The 18,572-nt window shown below is 41.1% G+C and overlaps 3 protein-coding genes and 1 non-coding gene across 4 annotated transcripts; 1 reads left to right on the top strand and 3 right to left on the bottom strand.

Annotated features, from left to right (window-relative positions):
• Window positions 1-109: 109 nt before the first annotated feature.
• ppp1r8b (protein phosphatase 1, regulatory subunit 8b) lies at window positions 110-5,708 on the bottom strand. The gene is made up of 7 exons (XM_071913161.2): window positions 5,636-5,708; window positions 5,021-5,081; window positions 4,491-4,644; window positions 3,493-3,710; window positions 2,689-2,833; window positions 2,281-2,345; window positions 110-1,914 (listed from the first exon to the last, which is right to left on the bottom strand). Exons 1-7 carry the CDS (start codon window positions 5,686-5,688, stop codon window positions 1,561-1,563), a joined length of 1,050 nt encoding a protein of 349 aa, XP_071769262.1. The 5' UTR covers window positions 5,689-5,708; the 3' UTR covers window positions 110-1,560.
• LOC139922642 (small Cajal body-specific RNA 1) lies at window positions 4,732-4,895 on the bottom strand. The gene has a single exon (XR_011785153.1).
• An 841-nt stretch (window positions 5,709-6,549) lies between the features above and the next one.
• Window positions 6,550-11,512, top strand: themis2 (thymocyte selection associated family member 2). Its single transcript, XM_071913155.2, has 6 exons — window positions 6,550-6,685; window positions 7,449-7,589; window positions 7,671-8,096; window positions 8,406-9,637; window positions 9,899-10,010; window positions 10,283-11,512. The coding sequence occupies exons 1-6, from the start codon at window positions 6,586-6,588 to the stop codon at window positions 10,393-10,395; spliced, it is 2,124 nt and encodes a 707-aa protein (XP_071769256.2). The 5' UTR covers window positions 6,550-6,585; the 3' UTR covers window positions 10,396-11,512.
• Window positions 11,513-12,412: 900 nt separating this feature from the next.
• On the bottom strand, window positions 12,413-18,349 carry rpa2 (replication protein A2). Its single transcript, XM_071913159.2, has 9 exons — window positions 18,218-18,349; window positions 17,900-17,994; window positions 17,534-17,635; window positions 17,255-17,368; window positions 16,606-16,680; window positions 15,480-15,596; window positions 14,895-15,038; window positions 13,828-13,922; window positions 12,413-12,876 (listed from the first exon to the last, which is right to left on the bottom strand). Exons 1-9 carry the CDS (start codon window positions 18,228-18,230, stop codon window positions 12,789-12,791), a joined length of 843 nt encoding a protein of 280 aa, XP_071769260.1. The 5' UTR covers window positions 18,231-18,349; the 3' UTR covers window positions 12,413-12,788.
• Between the last annotated feature and the right edge of the window lie 223 nt (window positions 18,350-18,572).

The following is an 18,572-nucleotide window of genomic DNA, read 5'->3' as shown; positions in this document are numbered from 1 at the left end:
ATTTGACCTAATAGTGGAAAGGACTTTTCATCAGATATACATTTATAACACAGGCAGAAAAGAGTAGCTCTTATTTAACCAGTTCTGAACACATAGAAAAAAAAAAGAGTCAAAATTCCTTTTTTTTTATTATTTACAGTCTATGATTACAAAATCCACACACACCCAAAGGGAGGACAAAAAGTTGGGGCATGTCAGTACAAAGTTTGAACAAATGGAAATATGTGTTTTAGTTTCGTTTTCGGATCTCATAGTGTACGCACGTTTAAACCCGTTCTGTTACCCTCATACAGAAAGGAGTAGCCCACATACACAAATAAAACAGTGTTACGGCAAATCAATATGTTTTTGACATTGGCCTACTACTGTATATTTTGTGTTACTGGGTATCAGAAAACAGTTGCTATGTCTGAATTCTGTTCAGTACATACACAATCCTAACAGTATGTAAACTGTACTGTAGCATGTGAAAAAGATGCTACAGTACTATGCCACCGTACAAAAGTCAAACCTTACTGAAACCCAAAGGCTGATGCATGGCCAAACATCATGTTGTTGTGTGATTGGTTCATTTTACCAACATGTCATTTTGCAGCAAAATTGGTATTTTTTTTACTCACTTCACTACATTGTGGTTACTATTTTGGAAATTGTCCAATTGATCAAACCTGTAAAAACAATAAAACATACTGGTATTTCCAATATACTGATGTTGGACAAATATTGCAAAACACACCATTTTAAATTCATTATGCTTAAACAGCCTTGCGATGAAGTACTGCACACTATTCAGACAGGGCAAATGGCTTGTATCCACAGAGAAATCTCGGACCAATGTGCACAAGTCACCATCTAGTGGCTTGTGTGAGAAATGCAGCACCATTTCAGAGAACACCACATTAGACAAGTCATATCGGTCTAACGTGTCTCATGGAAATGTCTGTGTGTAGAAACAGAAATTGATAACTTCAGTATTTTGTTTAACCTTTTCAAAGTAAAAAAAAAAAGCCCCATCTTTTTGTGGAAACTGATTTCATGTCTAGAGACTTTCCTCACATCCTACAGTAAAACATTTTGTATAAAAGTTTTTTTTTTCCATTTGCTTAATAGCATTATCAAAATATTTAAGGAGTGAAAAAATGTTGAAACATTTGTTTAGTAGGAAAAAAAATACAACAACTTGATATCCAACACATTAAAAACAGAATTCAATGACCCATCATATTCACTTTGCCTGACACTTACAGCCAAGTACACCAAACCACCACTCTGGGGCACAAACGCTCACTGCCATGTCTGGTGAATTTACTTTAATTTTGTTTGCAATCAACAAGATTCAACTTATCAAATGCTCATACAGCACTGTAGAGGGTACTGTGTAACGGGCCCCAGGGAATCAGCGGAATGCCTTTTGAACAGTTTTTGTGATGGTGACGGAGTAACATCTAACTATAAAAAAAACTCCATATAGTCTGAGAAGTGAATGGCTCCACCTCTGCCAGGTCACAGTCCCTGATGTCTCTGCTGGGAACCTGAGAGTCATCGGCTTGGAGGGAGCGGTTAGATGAGTAGGGAAGGTGTGGGTTTCTTGCCCGGCCAAGCCTCTTTGGCGTACTTCTTCTTGCGTGGCTCGTTGTGGGTGTCGGGGAGGTAGGGGCCTGTGACGGGGGTGGGGTTGAGGGTGACGGGGGGCTGGGGGGCCTCGGGGGCCAGGTCCACTTCTGGGGCAGGGTTGGGGAAGGGCAGAGGAAGCCCTCCCAGGATGGCAGCTCCTCCTGGGGCTCCTGTTGGCTGGTTCTCGTGGCTGGTGGGAGGCAAGTCCCCGTACAGACCGCCGCTCAAGGAGTAGCTGTGCATGCGTTTTGAAGTCAGGTCATCAAGCCCCAGAGTGTTTTGACCCTCTACTCTCCGTTTCTACAGGCGACAGGAATGGCAGAGTTTTAACTATGCAGGTCATACATTTACTAACTAGGTCAAACATTTACCTTTGGAGATTACACTCCTAACCTGTTGCTTTTTAAGATTAACATAACATATAACATTTGCTGGACACTTTAATCCACAGTGCCACACAGCACTATGGGTAGCAGCAATTGAAATATAACCCCTACCTCTGTTATGCTCTACCCAGTGAGCTACACAGAACCAGAGTCATTCATTTTGCTCAAGCACAGCACTATTTATGTGCTCAGTAACCTTACAGCACAACACTGTTACTGATTCTGTATTGCATGTCTTCAACTGAATCAAACATGTTCAAATGATAAAACCATAACTTACCTTGATGGGGACGACAGCAGTCTGCACCATATTCCTGAAACGTCCTACTGAGGGGTCTATATCCTCTGTAATAGTTTAAAAAAAATTGTTTTAATGTTCATGACCACCTGTATATCAGCCTCAAATCATGGAGGTTGTTAGAATATGTACAGTATATCTGACCAGCAATATAGCTTGATAAATACTTTTCCTTCATGACAACAGGCCTCACAGAACAAAATCAGTCCATATTATTAGATGTACATATCATCAGTGAACTACAAATTAGATAGTACAGAGTATTTACTGGTGTTTTGCAAGCAGGTTTCAGGGTTTGCATAAACTCTGGCCCAGTATTTCAGTGTCTCTCAATGTTTCAAGCATACAGAAGTACTGAAAAAATGTGTCACTCTGACTTTGATTTTATACCTGGGTTGATGATGTCGTCCTCCTCACTGAAAGTGACCCTGGAGTTTCTCCTCTTCCTCTTGGGCCTCTGGATTTCCAGGTTGCCCTCCTCGATGGTCAGGAGGGAGATGCGCTTGTTGTGAGCTGTGTTGAACTCTGTCAGGTTCTGTCAGAATGCAGAGATGGGGGGGGAATTCAGTGTAATGGGGTAATATCAGCATTTCAGGATACAAACCAGTGATAACGAGTTAATTTAGTGATTATCACTGGAGGCCTGCAGTTGAAAACTTTCTGAGGTAGGGTTATCATTAGATCACAATTTTACTGTACAATACTATACCAGACCATGCATGACAATAACAAGTACTATCACAAGTATATGACAGCAGTCTGAGGTACAAGGGTAGGCTTAAGGTACAAACACACAAGATAATCAGGTGCTTTAATAGTTTGCATCATCATTATATTCTTGAAAATTTCGGGTGTTGGGATGGCATTGCTTTTCTTATATCAACACTACCAACACAAGCTACATTCTGTGTGGATGAAAACAAAACAAAATCTTAATTCAATACTACGATACTTAAGAAACATAGGTGTACCCTAATTGTACAACAGAAATTGTTAGTGCAATCGGTTGTATCTTCTACCTAAAACAGCAACTGAAAAGGCGAATCTTTACTCAAGCCACATTATGTTATTTGGTATATATATGAGTATCATGGATTATTATGAGCTAAATAATACAGTTTTCATTCTCTTTTAACTGGTTCCTACTTCAGAACATTGGAATATTATTATTATCGAGAAACTCAATGAACTTACCTCCAGTTCAGTCTCTTCCTCTGGTAGGCCAAGCAGTCCTTTCAGCTCCTCATCCTCTCCCGTCTTACTGTCTCCTGTGCCAGCGGTGCCTTGGGTCTGTGGTTTCTCTCTGATGGTGTAGGTCCGCGTCGAAGCCCCAAAAGATATTGTCGAATCTATGGGAACCTGCTGAGGCTTGTGGGCCTCCAGACGGATGTGTCCAAGGAAGGTACCGTGTGCTAAGATGGGAACAATCAAATGCGTATAAGTTCGTATACATTTGGACAGATTATTCAGTCAGTTTTCAGTTTTTTATGGAACTGAATGGGATATGATCCAACCCTGGTGGTAATGCATGTGCTGCTTTTAATGTCACACTATGCCCGTGTCATACAGAGGTAAAAAAAATTAAAAAATAAATAACAGGCATGATTATCCAAGATAGTTCTAAACAGGGTGCGAAATTACCGCCAAGCACAAACTGCTGATAAAATTGTTTTTTGGTGAATAAATAAATATGGGTCACCTGACACACTGGCCAGTAACTTTCTGAGACGTTTACACTTGATGAATGCCTTGGTTATATACAGTCATTGGTCTCTGTCTGTTCTCAAATTTTGTCTCAAACAGGCAGACTTTCCTAGCCTAATGTTAGCACAAACTTAACGTTATTCCCATGTGGGGACACACAGCAAATGTGAGGCCACTAAAAAGAAAAAGAGAAAACCAAGACAAAAGCATCCAAGTTTTAAATTAAAACTCTAATCTAATCAAACAGTACCTGATTCTGTTCACAAAATAGTACCAAAACCTACCCAGTTTTGATGCCATTTTGGTGACATATTTCTATGAAAAATGTATATTACTTAATTTGACTGGTCAAGATTATTCTTGGCAGATTTTTTTCAGTTTACCAGCCCTTGACAGGTGAGCCAACACTTAATATCAGACACTGGTTCTAAATACAAAATAAGTCTATCAATAGAAGTGTTCCCATGTGATTTTGAAAAATCTCTTACTACTGTTGAGGTCTATGAGAAACACCCTCTTCAGGTGTTTGTGGTAGACCAGGGCAGCATGGGCGCGGGAGCATGACTGATGGTCAATGGTAAAGTCACACCAGTCCGGGTTCCTCCCAAACAGGTAGTACTTCTTCTCATCTATGATCAGTTTCTACAGGGACAGACATTTTTAATGCATCATAGCCGTTAAAACAGCTGGTAAAAATGTAGCCTCAACATGTCAATAGTCTGGAAATGTCTCTGTGCCTCTGAGCCATAACTCAACAGTGTCGCTTCCCACTGAAAAGCTTAAATCTCAGGGCTTATATTGCTCTCGCACCATTTTGAAACCAGGCAGCCATGGAAACCCCAGTGTGCAACACAACTGGGATGAAGTGACTGTCAGGTTCGTATCTGGTGCAATTCATACAGTGCAATCTCCACACAACGTTGACCATTATATGTATTAATGATTTGGTTAACTAATCACATGCATAGTGAAAATGCGAAACCGTTGATGAGGACGATGTTATTCCGAAAGCCCCTACCTCTATCAGTTTGTCTCCTTTCATCACGTCTAGATGGAGCCCTGGGGGAGGCTTGCCTGCCCTGCAAGCAAAGCAATGAAACAATAATGCACAGTGATACACACCTGTTTGAACTTAAAGCACAATTCCATGGAAAGATGATAGATGTAACTGCAGAATAAACAGACTAACGTTAACTAACTTCTCATGGTTAATGGTTTCTCTATGAGAACGTGTGATTGGCGTGTGACTCAGAAAAACGTTAGCGTTAGCCAGCTATTGCTAGGTCAGGGATGCGATCAGTGCACAACCTGAGAACTAACTTGTGCAAATAAAAAAAACTCCTATTTGAATCAATGTAAGCGTTGTGTTGAGAACTGGTATCCTGAAAAAAACACGACATGCAATACGTAACATCATGTTGCACATAATACCTAATGCGATTTGAAAGTTAGGCTTGCTAACGATAATAGTTAGGTTAGCTAGCTAGCTTGCTCACTCGCTTGCACTATTAAGTACAGACTACTCACTGATTCAAAGCAAATAAACGAGTGAAAGTAGGCTGCTTATTGCCAAGTAATGCTGAGATTAATTATCAAACACTGCGTTAGTTCTCTAGTATTTGCATTTGCTCACCATGATGGACAATCAAAAGGAGGGGGACTGTCTTTGCTTATTTTAGTCGCCATCTTGCTTCATCTTCTCAATGCCGAACTGCATATTGGGTAACCATCACCTTGGATTGTTGGGAGTTGTAGTTCTACCAAATCCTGCCTTTTTGCCTTTACTTCTTAGTATGCCATGATGTTTTATGGCTATACCCATACATATAGATTATGGACAGTGTGGGGACACAGTTCCAAATAAATGTATTTCCTGTCATTCTCTCTCTCTCTCTCTCTCTCTCTCTCTCTCTCTCTCTCTCTCTCTCTCTCTCTCTCTCTCTGTCTCTAACCAGAAGCTGGTGGACTCTGCTGTCCTCCACCGGTCTGTCCAGGATGGTGCTCAAGGCTTGGTCAACCTGGAGAGCCGGGTGGCAGCTTTCTGCCTCCAGCTCAGAAAATTTTGTGCAGAACCAATATCTGCTAGAGAGAACCAGTGTGTCCATTGCTGCAGAGGGTTTTTGTTTTAGGGCAGGACCGTCAGCTTTTCCTGCAGTTGGAGGAGCTGAACACCACCTTAGGGTGCAGTTTCTCTCAGGGGTGACTCATTTCATTTATGAATGTTTGGGGGCTGGACAATGCAATATGTGCAGTGAGAGAAGAGGATCTGACTTTTTGTATTTAAAATGATTATTGTAAATATAAATATTATTGTAGTTATTACATTGTGGCTGTGGGAGTTAAATAGCCTGTAGTGTCAGCAATCCAATAATAAAAAGTAAATCAAATATTTTGTTACAAATCATATGACAGGACTTGTGCAATATCACAAGGCCTAAGTGTGCGAAGGAGAGCATTGTATGAACAACTAACTTCCTCATTCACTTTTGTGGTTTTTGACTGAAAGAGCATCCCCCTCTTGTGCTGTGCTTGCCATTTGTTGTTTGCCTTCATTTTTGACTGCACTGCACTGAGGCAGCAGTGATGGCAGGCACAGCTTTGTCTCTGCAACAATTCATTGCATCATTGGATAAAACTTGTCTACCAAAAATTCTCCAGGTTTGCTCTGGGGTGTACTTCCAAGGTAGGCCTCTCCTTATGATTGATTTTTATTATTTTCATCTTCGAGGGGTTATTGATTTTAGATGATGACAAAGCTGAAGAGATGAAACTGTACAAACTGTAATGTGTCTGTAAACTACCATTGTTAGTACTGTGGATATTCTATTTTGTTTATTCTTAATCATTTACTTCAAAAATTATGCCAAATGTCAGACGTTACTGTAGCGAAATTATCATATACCTCAGTTGTAAGGTTTGGATTGTAGATGATAAGCTACCAGTATCCACTAGGCTGGCAAAGAATAATTGCAGTTTTAAGAAGACACTCAAGAGTGAATTGATGAAATTGACCATGTAAAGTTTTATTTTATTTAATTGCTATTATTGCTATTATTTTTTATTTTTAAATAATACTTTAATCACTGGATTAATCACTGGATTTAGTTTTAATTAATTTGTTTCCTTTACCCTTTTTTTTTATTAGGTTAATATTATTTTAAGCATTCTCTTATGTTATCATTGATTATTTGTATTGTATTGCTTTTTTGTGAGGACCCCAGGAAGACTAGCTATCACTAATTTGGCAGCTAATGGGGATCCTAATAAAACAACAACACAATAAAACAATGTTACTGATAAATCTTTCATATTAGAGTATTTAATAATGTGTTCCCAGAAAAAGAAGAAAACATGTTGTTTATGCTTAATACATCTGCATATTGTTGAATGTAACTCTCGCTGTTTTTGTCTCTTTTTCTCTCTCTATCATTCTCTTTCTGTTTCAGGATCTATATATGAGCTTTCTGGCAGCGAGGTGTGCTTTTCCACTGGGGATCTAATAAAGGTCACTGATATAGAGCTTCTGTCAGTCAGCTGTGAAGACATCAGCAACAATGAGACGTTTGAACTGCCTCTTAACCACACAGGTAGGCCTGATCTATAAAGAAGATTCTCATAAGAACAACTTAATCCGTTTTCTAACTACGGCACTCTTCACTGTCTGCCAGGCTTGTTCAAGTTGGTTCCAGAGGGGTTCCCGTACAGTACGGTAGAGGAGATGGTGAGTCTGAGGCCCCTGGGCCTGGACTCCGGCCTCCCATTCTCTTTCACCAGCCGCTCCGAGATGACCTTTGAAAATTTCACGCTGGGGGCCGGGAGAGCCGTGACCATGGTGTCCATAGAGCTGCGTGAAGGAGAAGAGGATCGGGTGCGATGCCATCTCCAAGGACAACAGGGAGCTTCGGCGGAGGTGCTCATCCCTCTGTCCTGCCAAGGGGAATTCTATGAGTGCGAGAGCGAGGAGTGCTTCACTCTCCAGGAGATCATGTCCTCACCCTGCCTGTGTAGCCGGAGGTTTCACTTCAACAATACGACTATGTGCGGTCGGCCACTTGTCCTGCGCCCAATATACCAGGTCCAGGCCATTATGCACTGTGAGTACGAAATACACTGACTATAATAAAAAGCTACACGCAGCTAACATACAAGTGATTGTAGAAGTGTATTTTCACAAATTTGAAAACATGCAGTGGTCAACGCAGTGGTTAAACTGTTGATCAGAATGTACTTACATTTGGATAAACGTGTTGTATCAAAAAACACATTTTGCATGTGTAAACCATACTCTAGAATTTTGAGTTCTGCTGTGAATAACGCCAAGTCACCACTGCATTTACTGTATGTTTTCATTATAAGTGCTTCCACTACACTCCTAACATAATTTCTCTCACTTTGCTACACAGTGAGGAAGAATGTGGTGAAGTTTCCTTCTAGCTTAGAGGTGGATGTGGTTGATGTGACCGAACAATGTAAGGATGTGAATTTCGTGACCCCGCTCACTCTGGCAGAGGTCCTTTCCCAGCCAGATGAACTCTTCCCCACCATGGCAGAAATACTGGAAGACCCAGAGACCCGGCCAGTGTTGCACTGTAGCTGGCTGCCAGAACTTAGCAAGGGCCAGCACCTGGTTCTCCACAAGAAAGGCACCTCAGCCATGGTTCTGGCCTCCAGCTTGAAGGGCCGGAAGGCACAGCAGTTCTTCCTGGTGTCTCAGCAATATGGCGGACGATTTCGGAGGAGGCCAAGAGAGTTTAGCTCGGTGTACGAGCTGTATGTTGCTTCCGCCCGGGCACCAGGGCTCAGGGTTAGTGTGACAAGAAACAGCGAGGAGGTGGAGGAGGAGGGCCTGCCTGCCCTCAGCGTCGGGGAACAGCTGGAGGTTATGCGTTGTGAAAGGGTCGAGTTGGCCTGCGGAGGCAGCAAGGAAGCAGACCAGAAGCAGACTATTGAGGCTCTCGTTTGTCAGCGGTTCCAAGAATTCAGTGAGGATGATGATGACAATGAAGAGGAAGTTGAGGAGGAAGAGAGAGAGGAACTTATTCTGCCTTTGTACATGCAGAGTCACTTTGTGGAGAAGATAACTGACAATAAGAAGTACAGATTCAAGGACTTGGGTAAAGATTTTACTTTGCCGCTGGATGTTAAAGTGGTGAGTCGTGATACAGAACTTGAGACAGATCCTCTGGTTGGGTTCCCATCTCTCAGACTAGAGGCGGCTTTGCTAGAGCCCACCATCCAGGCAAGCCTTCCACAAAGTCCAGAGCACTGCTTTCAGATCCCAGCCCGGTGGCTCTCAATGACGGTCTCCTTTACCCAACACCCCTTGCCATGGCCCAAGGATCAACCCCCTAAGTGTCATGTGGATACAGTTACCGAGGTGACAGACACGTTCTATTATGAGTTTTGCAAACAGACTGACTCTGATGAGACTCCGCCCCCGCGGCCCCCAAAGCGAAAACCACTGTCATCTTCAGCATCTTCCAAGAAAGCTTCATCAAAATCCTCCAAAAGAACCTCGTCCAAGCCAGACAGTCCCAAAGACTTGCCAGCTCGTCCGCCAAATAGCAGCCTGACCAAAGAGTTTAGCAACTTGACTTTTACTAGCAAAAAGAGGCCCCCTGCTCCCCCACCTCCGGTAAATATTACTCTTTTATAAAACTTACAAAACATCCACAAGGAATTTAGAATCTATTGTGAGCCAGTTGTGTGAGTACGAGTACGAGTCACTGTGTGACCAGTCTTTGACCAAACCACTGTCTAACAATACGACTTCTAGGAAATGATCTCAGATGTGTCTATGAGCCTATGCAAATATGAGTCGCTCCTATTTTTGTTGAAGCAAAGAAGTCAAGCATGTAATGCAAATTAATACTTTTGTCTTCCTGTTACTGTCCAGGTTACCTTAGATTCACCTCCACCAATCAACCCCAGAAAGCCAACAGCTGGATTGATATCAGGCAAGGCTCTTCCAAACACCTATGTGAAAGTTGAGGACTCCAAGAAAAACGGTGAAGCTCTATATACGCACTATATCACAGATAAATCATTCAGATTACACTTCCTTGAAAATACTGGATGTCTAGTCGGAGAGTAGAGTAGAGAAATCTTTATTATCCCCGCTGGGGCAATTCATTTTGCAGCACACAGTTGAAAAAACAAACAGAACATTCAAATTGAGTCATAAAAACACATACGGCTAAAGTAGTACAGTAAAGGAGAAGTGCACTCAGATTAATCATTCAAGCTTTATAATATGAACTGTACTCCTCTTTCCCCACAGCGATGGTATGTGATATCCACGCAGATGTGGACAGTGACCATGACTATGAATCTGTGGATGAGACTTTGGCAGAAATGGTGAAGAGAGCTCAAGAGACTGTCGTGTTCTATTAGTATTCCCATGATGTCACATGCATTTCCTACCAATATGCCGCTTTACAATACACACAGCTCATTGGCTGTTTGTCATTTGATTGTAATCACCTGTTAATTTATTACAATCACGTTATTTTCCTACCAAGATGGCCGTGTGGTGATGTAACAGAATACTATGAATTTAAAATGCTACACCGCTGCAACAGCAATATTACACACAAGCTTTGAGAGCTGAACTCATAGTGTCTGAGGCAAATGTTGTGTTAAGTGTCTTTAAGTTATATTACCTTGAATATTTTTATAATGCCAAATGTGGTTAGTCTTTCTGTGTGTTACATTAGTCCTACAGTCGAACCAAGTAAAACGTATAAAAAATGAAAAAGTACAATTAGTTAGCAAATTTCTGTTATGATTGAATGGTTTTATTCCAAAACACTATATAGGCTATCATTTTGGAGAAAAAAATGCCATACTGGAATTCATCAGTTAATATTTAAGAAACAGCTGATTATGTCCTCAAAGTATTCTGTCAGGAAAGGTCTCATAATCTGCTTTACTTTCAAACTAACAATATAAGAGTAGGACTCATTAAGGCTGCATATTTCATTCTGTAATGAAATTCTTCAACTAAAAAGTATACTGTATACTGCATCTGAGATATGACCTATGGGATTGTTTGCAAGACTCCATTATCAAAGGCAACGTGCTTTGAATTTATGGTGGTCAATAAAAAAAAAAGTGTGATATTTCCGCTTCCCTAGCAACAATAGCTGCTAACAGATACAGTTGTATTAAGGATGTAGGATTAATGCTGTGTTGGTGGCTAGTGAGGAGGAATGAAAAAAGGTCTGTTGACCAGAGGTGTAACCAAGTCAACTTTGCTCGAGTCCCAAGTCAGGCACAAGTCTTAAGGCACAAGTCCCAAGTCTGTAGATTACAAAGTCAAGTCCATGTAATTATGTCAAGTCTCAAGTTTAAGAACACCAAGTCAAGTCAGAACAAATCAAGAGTCCAGTATCAATTTAATATCTGATCAAAATATCTAGGACTTCAAGATATGTAGGACTTTATTATTTTAATAGTATAAATCGATTCCTATAGGGAAACTCTCTTTTCCGTTGTCCCGCTCAGGGGGTCAGAGCACAGGGTCGTTGTTAGGGATTCAGTTTCTTGCTCAAGGACACTTCAGCAGTGCAAATGCTTGCTGATACGCAGGCTTGAACCCCGGTCTTTCTCTGCCGTTCAATCTCATCACTAGGCCACCCTGCGAACAAAAATGTCACCCCCCCCTGCTTCTCACTGTCATGGATCCCCCTGCTAGCAATAGCATCGGTTTGAGAAACTCTTCTACCCATCATTCATTCATTCTCTTTACCCGATGAATTCTTTGCAAGGTAGCGGAGGTCTGGAGAATGTAAGTATTATATGGAGCTTATCACCACATACATTGGGTGGAAGGCAGGGAAATCCCCGAGACAGACATTCACACTTATCTACGCATCATTTAGAGTTCACATGACTTGTGTGTCTTTGGAATGTGGGAGGAAACCCAAATGAACACGGGGAGAAAACGGAAACTCCACACAGAAAGAGCCTGGGCTTGTTGCTGTGAGGCAGCAGCGCTAACCACAGACAAGACACCTCTGCCATTTCACACTTTGTCATGGATTCCACTGCTAGAAAAGCATCAGTTTGAGGAACTCTTCCATCCATCATGCTGAACTAAAATATCAGCGCACAGAAGGGTGCTATAGAAACAGCGTGTCAAATTCCTCATTTTTGACATGACTCAGCGATACACCATTTAGTATCACTTTCCATTTATATACTGTGTACTGGCACCACTTTCCGAAAATGAGGATGTTTTGCAAATTTGTTGTTAAATAATGCTCTTTCTTTGAATGAGAAAATCAATCAAAGAAAGAATGAAATTATGAAGAAACTCTTGATAAAGTTTGTAAACCGCTTGTTCCTTTTTACATTCTTAATTCCGCTGACAGACAGACGTGAAAGGCCTATATATACACACAGTATATTCTGTAAAGTCTTTTAATGTTGGCAAAATGTTACACAGACAAGAAAACAAAAATACATTTAGTAATTCTGTTCCAAACTTTTAAAATTACAAAATGCTTTACAGTGGGGAATATGTAATTAAAGTATTGACTGCTAACATGGTCTTTCAGAGCAAAACCATTGGGACTCTTGCAAAATAGCAGAAGCAACCACAGTAAAACAGGATGTGTGAACAATAGGTGCCAAAACCTAAACTTAAACCATAAGTTGTTCAACTAACATTAACCACAGAACCTTTACAGAGAAGTGCTAGCTTTGAATGAAATTTCCTAGTTATGACTTTTGTCATATCTAGTTCAAATGGAGAGTGTGCTGTAAGCAGGGATTGGAGGCGTCTAGTCGTCATTGTCTGTTGATTTGTAGTGGTCTTCGTCGATAGTGGAAAAGATGTGACCTTCGTTGCTTAGGAACTCCACTGCCTGCCTGTTAAGAGGACAGAGGGAAAAGTCATGCATAATATTTCTGTGGCACCTTTCTTAACAAACTTCAAGTACTGTCAAACAAAAAGGAGCAAAACAAAAATTTCCAATCAGCTATAATAAAAAGGAAGACTTGGACTTCTGGCTCCATTAAGGGTCCAATGTTGATGATAATGTTTTGCTCAGATATCGTCACTGACAGCTTTAGGGCTAGGGCTGAAAGATAGACAAAAAAAATCTAATTGCGATTATTTTACAGAATATTGCAATTGCGATTTAAGTTTTCTTGTCACATTTTTTTTTAGAACTTTAAAATTGTTTAAAGAAAAGTGATTTTGTTAAAATAAATTTACTGAGTTTGAGTATGATGAAAGGTTTTCTCCAATATTGTAAATTGATTCATGGACCAAAGATTTCCTGGAGCTCTAAAACACCTTGTTTAGAAATCCAGTTTGGACCAAACTCTCTCTTAAGCAATTAACTGCAGCCTCTGCGATTTGGAAATTGCATTAGTTCATATTGCGATTTCGATATTTTTTCAATTAATTGTTCAGCTCTACTTAGGGCGCATTCACACTATTCTGCTTTTTTCAGCCAGTATGACAACATGAAAATTAGTGGGGAGCGGTCGCAAGGTGGATGGAAAACTCTGCAACTGGTTTCTTTATAGGCAGAGAACCAGTAGTTGTGGACATTTCTGGAGTTCGACATACGCACTGATAGCTGATCATGGCAGCTGGTCGTCCTGGAATTAAAGTGTGTGAATTAAAGCGTGGGAACCTGCCTTTTCAAATTATCAGCTCAAAATGTGGTTGAGGCAGCAAGTTGTTCTACATAAAAAAAAGCACAATAGTGCGAGTGCTCCCTCATGACATTTGTGGTCACACTGGCAATGTGAGCAGATGTGACTACTTCCGAGCCGCATGTTAAGGCGTAGGGGAGAAGGGTCTCTTACTTGATGACAGCCAGACTAATGCTGCTGAGTCTCTGCTTTAGGTCCTGAATGCTGATGCCTTGTGCATCTGGGCAGCCTCTTATCAAACTCAGCACCTTTGGAGAAGAACAAGGATATCACATTAACAACATGCACATACTGTCAAATATTGTGAATATAGAAACACACTTCACTTACTCCAGTAACTGGTTTTTGGTTTCTGCAAAACCACTACCTTTTTAAAAAAATAATTTGTAGGTTATTACTGCCTTATCGCATAGTCACAGTGAAGACAGACAGGAAGGATGTGAGAGACGGGGGGACAGCATGCAAAAAAGGTCCTGGGCCGGATTCAAACCCAGAATGCCGCAGATACATGGTATGCGCCTCCAGGAAACACCATCACTACTTGTTTGATAATGGAAAAACAGTGACAATTTTCACATCTAGCCGATGCTGACTTGCAATTAGTGAGCAGGTAGGGGTCCAGTGGTGGGATGCAACAATTCTTATTTGTCAATTTTGCATATTCATAAACAATGTGCGATTGTGTTTTGAACATGGCTGGGGTAAATTGCTGTTCTCAGATACATTGTTGTAAATGTTATATTTACTAATAACAATGGTTTTCCAGAAGTGAAATTTTTTTTAGGCAGTTGCTTTGGTCCTCCCATTCTGCCACAGAAATCAGCTATTTGGCCATTACAGGTGTACTACAATTATTGTGTTCATCTATACACTGGAATGCACTAAATGCAGCCTGCGATAGCCGAGTATCTTATCTTGGTTTAGACACAGACTATAATAAACGTACTTATGTGGTGTAATGTATGGTGAAAAACTGTGAAATGTTTGATTGCAAAATTTTTGTGGTGTAAATTAGTCGTTTAGATTGCACAGTTAAATCATTGCAGCACTAGTTCAGTGCTCACTGCAGCACTAGTTCAGTGTTAAGCTCAAAGACACTTCTGGACACACTGGTTCTTGTGGGGGCTGAACCTGGGACCGAGAGTGGTCGGTCTAACCACAAGGCCACCCTGCCACTCTATAATGGAACTACACTTTCTAAACCCATAATGTACGCTCACCTGGTTCTGATTTGGGCTCAACCCGTTGGTAGCCATGTCGTTGGCACCCGAATAGCCTCCTCCCATTCCTCCCACGTTCCCCATGCCCGGCCGTGACATGGGCATGATGCTAGTGTTCGTTCCTCCTCCTCCTCCACCACCCATCTGAAAGAGAACCAAAACTAAGTGGTGATGACATGTTGCCTGCTTAGAGCACAAAAGGTAAATTATTTGAAATTTGACAATAGCAAATTTGACTACACTCATTTATGGGGGAAAAAGGTTAACAAATGCAAAATTAATACATAAACATAGTGGGGCAAATGCTGAAACAGGGTATATTCTCTTAAGTTTATAGTTTCCCAACAGACACTGATTTTAGATTGTTGGTACTTTTAAGTTAGATGTTGTGTTTTTGTCAGCCTGTCAGTATCTTTGTAGTGTTGGCACATGACTACAAGTAGCTACCCATAAAGATTGGTGGCACTGACAGGGAATTACTAGCTGTCCTAAATGATTGATTCTTCACATTTTGTGCTTGCCATCAATGATGAAAGCTGCCTGCGCTTGTGTCAACATTCCCAACACTGTAGGAACAGTTCTCACCATGGTCTGTGGTTTGCTGTGTATCATGTGTGCTTGCACCACCTCCAGCATGTGTGAGGTAATTTCGTTCATGTCCTCAAGGGGCCTCACACTGAACGCCACCAGGGACCTGTGATTCTGAGACAGGAAGACACACAAACACACGCCCCCACCCTCAGTACATCTGACAACAGATGAATTCACAGAGGAACTGCAGGCTTGCTCTGGGAACCTCTTCAAGCTGTACACATCCTCCTTGGCAACCTGCCTTGTGTGCAGAAGTTCTGCATTAAACAGAACAGGAACTCCAGTTACCCAGAAGACTGCAAACTTCACTACAGAAAGACTCCTACTACATTTCCACAACCCATTTTTAACAAGGGTCTAACCGCTGAATCATAATTATCCCAAAAACAGCAGTTTCACCTGATGTCACTAGCCTACACCTGAAACAATCGCACAAACACACTTAGAAAATAATATTCAGAAATATGTAAAGCCAAAATATAAATGTGTTAAGTATGTATGAATAAAACATGTATAAAACATCCAGGAGTATCTTGGAGTATGAATGCTGATCTGAAACCAGTTTACTTCTACACTCAAGGTAAATTTCACACGGTCATCATAAAGCAGTATTCCTGTGAGATCCATTTCTGATGGAAATAGTCTAGTGGCACCTAGTGTTTGTTTGGTGCAAATTCAAGCACCGCAGCACCACCTGACCTCACAACGTAAGAGTGTAATTGATTAATACAGTATTCAACTGGACTAGCAGCATTTTTGGTTCTCTATCCTGTTTGATGAATTAGTTTCATTTGATTCCATAAGGTTTGATTTTTTTAAATCATTGTAAAGGCCTATTTTATCTGTGGAATGTTCATTTGGAGTTTATTTATGGCGAAGACACATGACAAATAGACTAACCTATACATTCAAGCCACTCCATTCAAACAACTGAATGACCACTGGAATCATTGTGGATCATTAAACGAGTGAGTAGCCAACCAAATGCCATGCGCTGATCATGTCTGTAACGGCATCTCTGTGGGCGGAATATAGTTCATACCTAGAAGCCTAACAATTCCTATTCTTAGGAGAGTCGTCTCTGGGGACTGTGGAGACGTATTTTGGACAATAAACTCACCTGAAAGGAGCGCAGGTTGCCGGAGACTTTGACATAAGTGCCTGGTGGCAGGACAGTGCTGTCCACACTGGGATCCTAAGACAGAGCAAAACAAAATCACAGTTTTGCTAAGGTACCTGAATTGTGTAGTGACCCAAACAAAAACCTTTACACCTTTTAAACAAGGAATAATTAGAAATGATTTCGTGTTTTCACCGAAAAAAGTTAAAGAATGAACCCTGACAAGAGGAAATAATTGTTGACCAGAAATGTCAGGAGACATTTATTGCCACATATCCTCCTATTCTGAGAAATGTCAGTTTAAACAGCAGGACGTTCTCACATCCAATAGGCTTTGGTAAAGGTAAACGCTGAAAAAGGTAGTGTCATATCAAGTGGAAGGTAGAAAATATCCCCCACTGATCTGGCTAACTTTAGGGCTAAAATGTTTTTTAATATAGTAATATTTTACCAATTAATATTCCCCATTGTTAAATGATCTGACAAGCTCAACTGAGCATAAAGCCACCAACATTGTTGTATCGGTTTTGTTTATCATGCATTTATATCTTAAGCATTTGGTTGATGCTCCTATCCAAAGTAACTGACAAGTCCAACTGCAGAATAAGCTTACATTCCTAAATCGCAGTGACAGAGCACCCAGACTCACCTCTGTGTCTACCCACTGCTTTACATCCATAGGAGCACCTGTCATGTCATCGACCTTGTACTGGATGTTTGTCATGGATTTGTCCGTGTTCCTGATAACACCCACAATGGTAACCTAAGACACAGAACAGAAACTGTTATTCAAGTGAGACCAAAAACGTTAATTGATTACATGCTTCCCATCCCATATGCATAATACAGAACAAAGGGAAAATCTATTACTAAATGATACCGATGTTCATATGGTCTTGTAGCGAGACCATCCTCAGTCAGGACCTACCTGGGCAATCTCCACCTCTCCTACTCTGAAGGACTCATCAGCCTGGGTGGCAGACATCAGCTGAGACACTGTGCATGGGATTATCTGTGTGGCACGTGTTCTCTGCAAAGCATACACACAGGTTAACTACTGTTTGTCCATTTGTCAATCAGTGCTACAATCACCACACAACATTGTGTGCACAACTGTGTAAAGGGGAAAGATGTGTTAGGATTTAATGACAACTTGACAGAGGATCTGGCTAAAATATCTGAAGGCGAGACCGAATGGTTGAACTGTGGTATTGGCGTTGTTATTGTTCGGTATATATATTTTTTTATTTCCAGCAGATGATGATAAAGCTGAAGGAGAGACTACAGTACTGACCCCTTTCTTTTCTCCTCCCTGGGATAAAGCAGGTGATGCAAAGCCTCCTGGAGACTGGTTGTATCCTCCAACCATGCTTGATTCATTGTACCCTCCTGAAAAAAAAACAACACAGTGACAGTTGAGTCAAAATGCTCCTTTCTCACTATGCTGCCCATTTGAAAAGGGCATGTAGCTTTGCTAGCTGACGTTAACACTAAAGACACAACAATAACAAAGAGGCCATTTATAAGCAAGCTAATGCTAGCCGCGGTTAGTCAACTTCAGTAACTCACCCTGACCACCCAAGGCACGCAACAGTATAGAAATCAAACTCACCTTGATTCCACATGTTCTTGGTGTCTTATATAACGCACAATAAAATAATTCTGAACTGTTATGAAGACTGTAAAGAGAGGAGAACGAGGGCACACAAGTCTCTAAACTCCTTCTCTGTATAGTTCCGCGCGCTGAACTGACAGGTTACAGCGCGTGCGCGGTACAGAAGTCCCGCGAAATCTGCCATCCAATGAAAACACACAGACGACGTCAAAGATTTTGCTGCCTTCAGGTGCTGTCGGAAATATTGCAATTCTGAACACCACGTTCAGACCGTAGAGGTTCAGACCTCAGACCACCATTGCCATATCACTGTGATACTGTTTTAGAGGTTTAAGGGTGTTTTAGACACAGT

The sequence above is a fragment of the Centroberyx gerrardi genome, chromosome 12 (assembly GCF_048128805.1).
Source record: "Centroberyx gerrardi isolate f3 chromosome 12, fCenGer3.hap1.cur.20231027, whole genome shotgun sequence".
In the NCBI taxonomy this organism is placed as follows: domain Eukaryota; kingdom Metazoa; phylum Chordata; class Actinopteri; order Beryciformes; family Berycidae; genus Centroberyx; species Centroberyx gerrardi.
Note: the sequence above shows the minus strand (reverse complement) of the source record. Positions and strands in the feature narration are given on the sequence as shown.